The 7949-nt window shown below is 36.5% G+C and overlaps 1 protein-coding gene across 1 annotated transcript; it reads right to left on the minus strand.

Moving 5' to 3' along the window:
- Positions 1–1522: 1522 nt before the first annotated feature.
- On the minus strand, positions 1523–7531 carry tcf19l (transcription factor 19 (SC1), like). Its single transcript, XM_077194937.1, has 4 exons — positions 7388–7531; positions 5912–6519; positions 3710–4640; positions 1523–2802 (listed from the first exon to the last, which is right to left on the minus strand). Exons 2-4 carry the CDS (start codon positions 6201–6203, stop codon positions 2445–2447), a joined length of 1581 nt encoding a protein of 526 aa, XP_077051052.1. The 5' UTR covers positions 6204–6519; positions 7388–7531; the 3' UTR covers positions 1523–2444.
- Positions 7532–7949: the final 418 nt, after the last annotated feature.

Raw genomic sequence — 7949 nt, forward strand, 5'->3', positions numbered from 1 at the left:
CATGAATGAACCTCATTGGTTCTTGCTAGGGATGCACCGGATCCAAATTTTTGGGGTTCGGCCGAATACCGAATCCACTGGTTAAGATTCTGCCGAATCCGAAACCGAATACCGAATCCTACTCCCATCCTCAGTCCATTAAAACAGTAAACACATTAATGAATTAAACATTAATGAATTAAAGTCCTTGCCACCCCGAGACAAATCGCCATTGCAAATAGAACATATAGCTCGACTTGAATCGCCTTCTTTTAACTGAAAGTACTGCCAAACAACACTTTTCCTGCTCACGAGTTCCATTTTCAAATTCTCAGCTCTACTGCACTCGAACCTACGTAAACATTTTTCAGTAATCAACGACTGTGTGATGTCGACCAGCGTAGCACGCATAGTGCAAGCCTAGGGTTCGGTTCGGTGGAAAAAAATTTGAAGGTTTGGCAGAAACCGAACCCCCGTCAAAAAGCCCAATATTCGGCCGAATCCGAATCCTGGATTCAGTGCATCCCTAGTCCTTGCTGAAGCTCAAACGTGTTGCGTAACACGAGAATGAACCTCATTGGTTCTTGCTAAAGCTCAAACGTGCTGTGTAACACGAGAATGAAGCTCATTGGTTCTTGCTAAAGCTCAAACGTGCTGCGTAACACGAGAATGAACCTCATTGGTTCTTGCTAAAGCTCAAACGTGCTGTGTAACACGAGAATGAACCTCATTGGTTCTTGCTAAAGCTCAAACGTGCTGTGTAACACGAGAATGAACCTCATTGGTTCTTGCTAAAGCTCAAACGTGCTGCGTAACACAAGAATGAACGTCATAGGTTCTCGCACGTCAAGCTTTTAGTTTTTTTTTTAAACTAGCTACTTCTCATGCTACTTAATTGCACCATGCATTAAAACGGGGTTAGTTTTGGGGGCCTGAAAACACAAACTTTTGAAAACAGGATTAAAAGTTTTTGAAAACGATACTCTTTTCGTCTGTTTAAACTACAAAAACGCGAATTTGTGAAAACTGTGACATCATGTGCATTGCATGATCAGTTTATTGGTGTAGTGTTTCTTTACAAAGTGACATAATCACTAACTACTGGCCTGCCCTAATACGTTTTTTTGTCATTTCCGCCGATCCGTGTGAACGGGGATCATTTTGATAACTTTGTCATCTATACACCAAAAACGCAAAGGAAAATCTTTTCTGTTTTTAGTGCATCTTTTTAGTGTAAACGTACGTACCCTGAAAAGCAGCTCTGCAGGACCAGCAATGAGAAAAATAGTGTACTGCATTCATGACATTTTTAAATGAACAAATATTTAAAATAAGAATATAAATATATACTAAATACAGCTAAAAGTTACTATATCTTCATACATTTGTTCAAATGAGATCATGCAAGATAGCAAAATAGAGAAATGCATGTCATATTATCTTATATCTATACTGACAGCTAAGTTTTCTTATTATATAAAATGCACTGTCCGATGGTCACTAACAGGTCCTCACTTCACACAATACATACTGACAAATCATATTTTAAATATAGAATTCTTTATTCAGCCCTTGATTCCCAACAAGACAAACATGGTGACAGAAGTCATTTGTCGTTTTTAGAATGTTGAGTTAAAGTGAAGACAGTGAAAGTATCTTTTAACATTCATACCACAGCAATTCTATTCTTATAAACAGTTATACATCTACACAGGCTTAGTCCAGACCAGAATCAAAACTTGAGTTAATAACAGCCCACATTACAAAAAAACAACTGACAATCATGTGTGCGATGAAATTTCAAGGTTAAAATGTACATGGAAATGTTTCCACTTCACTTATGCATTCAATCAAAAGCTTCAGGAGTGGAATTGTTCTGAAATTAATGCTTATGCAACCCTTGAATAAGACAGCACGTCTTCATAACTGCATACTTATGGATCTCATCACCCAGTTAAAACCTCTCATACAGTATTTAATGACAACATATTACATACCAGCCATTATGTTGGTAAAGTATGTTTAACCAACTGTATCTATAGATAACAAAGCCTATACAAGTCATCTTCGATATTTGAATCCAAAGACTCAGTCTCTTTAATTCATCAATCCATACTTCTGATAATATAAAACCCCACAAAAAAAGACAGAAATATATTCATACATATTTTTGATTTTTAGCTTTCAGAAGATTACATCCTTGTGTATGTGGAATACATGTATCAAAAATTGTTAGAAAGCATCCAGTGTTGAGTTCTAATGGGATGCAGTGCGTATTGAAGCTGGTGTGCAAATCCAACACCCTCATTTGATCCAAATCAGATTAAATCACCATTCAACGCAATTAGCACCACTGCAGAAAACATTAACTCGCCATCGTTTGCACGGGGAATGCCAAGAAGCAACAAATCTGCCAGTCCCCATGAATTTGGTCGTAATAACAATGTCTGAGAGCATTAGGTTTATTACAGAGCCTTGAATGAAGAGGAAGGCGCGCGGCAGCCGCAGTGGAAGTCTGCGTTGGGGTCGCACAGCAGCGAGTCTCTGTTGTGTTTGTGTGGCAGGCAGTCGAGGTGATACCAGGCGTCGCAGTCGTCACACTGGATCCACTGCACGGTGTCCTGCTGCGGGAGACGACAGTGTGACGCCGCGCACGGTTCCACACCCTGAGCGACCCCCACGCCAACGTCATCCTCGTCTTCAGAAGAGGAGGAAGAAGAGGAGGAGGAGGAAGAGGAGGAGCTAGAGGAAGATGATGATGAGGGAGATGGCAGGGAAGGCCGTGGTGGCAGCGGGTGTTTTCTAGGCCTTCCACGTCGTCGCCTGCAGGAAAAGAAAAAATCTGTAAAATTATATATTAATAAATGCAATCAATACATAAAATATACTATTGTTAAAAAAATGTTATCGCTTTATTTTCATAAAATATTTTTGTATTTTATATTGTTTATAAATATTGTTTTTTATTATGTTGTTTTGTTTTTAAAACAAGTTTTTAAACTTGTTTTTATATTTTTAAACCTTATAACTTCAGAATAAAGATTTAATTAATTTCCATACATTTTTCAGACTTGGATATCACAAATTCCCTAATATTTTACATTAATAAATGCAATTAATTAGAAAAATGTACTACTGACATTTAGAAATATTAATGACTTTAATTATCTATATATAGTCATTATATTATAATAAAAAAACATGATTCCATTTTATACTTTATTCTATTATAAAATATTTTATTTATTTCAATATATATTTTCAGGCGTTGAAAACAAAAATTTCCTGATATTTTATATTAGTGATACAATAATAAATTAGACAAAATATTCTCACTCTTAGAAATATTAATTTTATAAAAGACAGACAGACAAGAATAAAGATTTTAATAATTTCCATACATTTTCTAGGCTTGGAAATTACAAATTGATTGCTATATATTTCCAAGCCTAGAAAATCTAGGGAAATGATTAAGATCTTTATTCTATATATATATATATATATATATATATATATATATATAAATATAAAATACAATTAATTAGATACTAAATAAATTAGATAAAATACTAAATTAGATACTAAAAAATATTAATGACTTTAATTTTAGAATAAATATATATAAATTCTGAAACAAATAGATCATAAATTCCTATATAAATTCCAGATTGTTTCGGGCTTTTGATGATCGTGAGGCTCCTGTATGTCACTATCCAGTAGTATCACTCACCCAGTTGAGGCCTGAAAGCGAGAAATCACCCCGCTCGCCGTCTCCGTCTTGCTCATCCTCGCTGATGGGGAGGTCAGGTTGTAATTCTCACTTCCCATCCTCAGGGAAGAGTATATCGGAGAGCTGTGTGCCCTAGGTCTCCTTCCAGGACCAGACAAGCAGGGCTTCTGCTGGCGGAGGGGAGTCAGATTGATGCTGTTGCCTGTGGTGTGACTCATGTTCACAACATGATTGAACTGCCTGTTCGGTGGCGCATTGAAAATGCTGCCGGTGTGTTTCGACACATCAAACTGTGAGCGGCAACTCTGCTCCAGTTTGGGTAGAGGGGGTTGAAACACCTCTGACTCTGATTTGTAAAGTCGTCGTCTTTTCTTTGCTTGTACTCTCCTCCCGTCCTCCGCGTCTCTGCGGCCCGCGGGATCATCTGAACTGTCGTCCTCCAGCAGAACCGTGTGGGCTGATTTGCGTCGGCTCTTTGAGGATGGCGGGACAGACTTGGATGAAATCTCGCCAACAGCCTGGAAAGGAGGCGGGGTTGTGGGCGGGGCCAAAGCGTTGAATGGCGGAGTATTCGAGGTGGTCGTTTTTTCGCTTTTCTTAAAAGTCCAGCAGCTGCCGTTCATCTTGCTCAGGCTGCCGATGGAGTTGAGGATGACCGTGGCTCTGTTGATGGACAGCTTTGAAATGTCCAAGGCGGGGTCTGGTTTACGGTCCAAGGACGTTCTGATCCGGTTCTTAATGTCAGATGAGAAGGAACCCGCTTTAGGCACAGTGATGGCGTCAAAGTCCAGTGGGCGAACCCGTACTTTCTGGAAGAGGAAGTAGAATTCTGGGCTTGCTCGTCCCGATTGGCCACCGATGGTGAGTGTGTCGCCATCAAAGATTTCCTTTAACACCCCTTGTTGGAGGCGTATGTCATTTACCCATGTGCCTGTGGAACAGAGAGAAACTTTTTAGAAGACATTTTACATCAGAGCTTGTAATAAAATAATCTACACTTGTCCCAGAATGCAATTGTGTAGGTCATGTTCACATAAAAATAGAATTAGGCTATACATTTAAAGCAAAATATTAAGAAACAAACTAAAACTAAATATTGCATTTATAGTATTTTATATATTGAAATCATTAACTCTTTCCCCGCCATTGATGGAATTTGCCATGTTTTCACTGTTATACGGTAGGGGAAGCTATGACACATCTTCTGAAAGAGTACAGAATTTCCTGATAAAACAAAAACAGAAACAGAAACAAGCAATAGCAGATGCATATGTAAAATAACGCTATTATCAACATTAAACAGCATATAAATCAAAGCTGCCTAATGTTACCAAATGAAATGTTCAGATTGAGATATAGGACTGTGCAAGCTTTATGGGTATTGATGGACTCGTTCTACTCCATCTATGTTTTGACCATCCTTCTGAATCCGATCTTGATGTAGTCTTTGACAAAAACGCGTTTTTCTCAGCTTTTTGCTCAAAATGTTGCTTTTTTTATGAAACGTACCCATATTCAATTGTTGATAAATAAAGAGAGAGAATGCGTTAAGCTAGAATAAAACAGGTTTTTTTCGTGTGAAAGCAGAGGCTCTGTTCTTTCTTTTGATATACTCTATGTTCAAATATTTATACAACAAAATTCTGGGGGCCATGAAAATTGTGTGAAAATTAACAAAAAGGCTAGCGGTCGCTGGCAGCTTAAAAAAAAAAGAAACGCTGGCGGGGGAAAAGTTACAAAGTAATGCTGTCAAATAGATTAAATCACGATTAATTGTATCACACACACATATATACATACACACACAAATATATATATATATATAGTGTATACATGTCGGCGTATGTATATATACACACATGCAATTAATTAAACAGCAGAAATACAAAGATATATATATATATATATATATATATATATAGTATGTATATATATATATATATATATATATATACACACACACAAATATATATATATATATATACAGGTATATATATATAATGTATACATGTGTGCGTATGTATATATACACACATGCAATTAATTAAATAGCAATAATACAAAGATATATATATTATATGTGTGTGTGTGTGTATATATATATATATATATATATATATCTATATATAGTATGTACATATGTATAAATATATAATTTATGTATGTATATAATTTTATTTTTAAATATAGCACAACCCCCACCATAGCTGCTGCGGTCCTTCACTTGAACTTTCCAGCCCTCTTCTCCGGAGGCATCGGTTTCTCTTTCCACATGGAGCTCAGCATGGATACGGGACACAATTACTGACTCCAGAGTGACGTCACAGAGCTCTGTGGCCTGTCCCAGCCGAAACACACACTGGGCCAGAGCGGGGCGGAAAGTGTACAGGTCAGGCGCAGAGTCAGATGACTCATTTCCATGGGCGTTACTACTGTTTGTATGAGACAATCCAATCCTCAACAGTTGAAAACACGGCTGGACTCCTGACGACATTTTGACATCCCACAAATAAATGGGGAGAAAATCTGCAACACAGCTGGCAACAGCTGGGCCAATCACATAACACTGGGCTAAACGTCCTCCATCAAAGACTCGCTACTCAGAAAGACTCTTTTGAGTGCGACCCTTATAAATAAATTATTATGCCCAGTAAATAACATCTGACACACTAGATATTATTAAAATATTTGTAGGACAAGTTGCAGCACAGATAGTTAGATAGATTTCTGCGCAAAATGTCTAGGTATGTAAAGTATTAAAAGTGGATATGCAGTGCCGGGCCAGATGCCGTCACTTGCAGGTCTTCATTCTGGAAAACAGAACAATACAGGGCTTTAGTGACATTACCAATATTTAATTCTTTATTGCAAATTATTTTTTAGCATTTCTAAAGTGAAAATTAAAAAAATCAAATCAAAGTTCTGATAATAATTAACATGATGCTTTCGTAGTTCTAATCATACACACACACACACACACACACACACACACATATATATATATATATATATATATATATATATATATATATATATATACACACACACACACCATGCATAGTAGTATGCTTTTAAATATTTACATGTATATTTGTATATATATAGTTCATTTTAATATAACGTTACACCACAATGCTTAGACATACTGTATTGATCTTTATACAGAGTAATACATGAATAATGCAAGAAATAGCCTACTATTTTCATTATATTAAATACATTTACAAAAAAAAAACAATTTAAAGAGTCGCTAGTCAACCTGGACCATGGCATTGCCCCAACAATACAAACATTTATAGCTTGACCAAATGTCAAAGTAAGTTGCGCGTCGCCTATACAGTAGCACCGTCTGATTCTCTCTGATTTACACCATGCATCGAAGCCTATAGGTTTCTTTACGGAACTTTAAATCATATACAGTTGATCAAAAACGTTTCAAAGCAGTAGTTTATAAAACATGCGGCGTATTTACAAAGCACAGACGTTTGTTTGCCATACATATTTCGCTATAGCAGCGTCGCTAAAAGAAATGTTAGTGGTTGTGAAGGCTGAGCAGTGGATGGCTCGCGCATGAAGCACATTCACACAAAGCCAGTTGAAAACAGCTGTTTTATAAATACAACCATCTCATTTCGTCGAACATTACGATAATAAAACACTTACAAATGCATGACATACCTAAATTATGAAGGTATATGTTTAGTAAAACGCTACATGTCTCTTTTATTTGTGCTCCGTGGTAAATCTTATCGCCTCCTCTCCCCAGGAAGTGCTTTGAAATTTGGCGCGCCAGGACCCGTTTCCTTGCGCGAAAATCAACGCCACTTCCGTCGATGTTGTGAAGGAAACTGATGTCAATGGAGAATGTCCTTTCTTCAGCTGTCTATGAGAATGACAATGCAGCGGACAGTTGGTTTTTAACCATAGATGAGCTTCTGTTTTTTGTTGTTAACATAATCATTGCGATTATTTTATGATATAACGACACACTTTGATGGATACGCGCTTTTTTTACAATTTACAAAATAATTTACAATTATTTACGAATTATATTTGTATTTAAATATATTAATTATATTTATATAAATACTTAAAAAATATTAATTTTATTTATTTCATAGGCTATTTCTATTTATTATTAATTTCGAATTATTACCTATGGGAATTACTGAATAACTGCATGCCTCTGTATATTAATGCTTAAGGATTCATACAGTTTATAGTGTTCATTTAATGTCTA

Source organism: Siphateles boraxobius, unplaced genomic scaffold (genome assembly GCF_051911475.1).
Source record: "Siphateles boraxobius isolate OS27281-9 unplaced genomic scaffold, OSU_SipBor_1 33, whole genome shotgun sequence".
Lineage (NCBI taxonomy): Eukaryota > Metazoa > Chordata > Actinopteri > Cypriniformes > Leuciscidae > Siphateles > Siphateles boraxobius.

Excerpts from the sequence above, each read along its gene's own strand:
- tcf19l (XM_077194937.1), bottom strand. The coding sequence starts at position 6,203 with ATGTCGTCAGGAGTCCAGCCGTGTTTTCAACTGTTGAGGATTGGATTG. Across the intron at positions 4,641-5,911 it reads GAAGGACCGCAGCAGCTATG|GCACATGGGTAAATGACATA; the intron begins GTGGGGGTTGTG and ends TCTGTTCCACAG. Across the intron at positions 2,803-3,709 it reads CGCTTTCAGGCCTCAACTGG|GCGACGACGTGGAAGGCCTA; the intron begins GTGAGTGATACT and ends CTTTTCCTGCAG.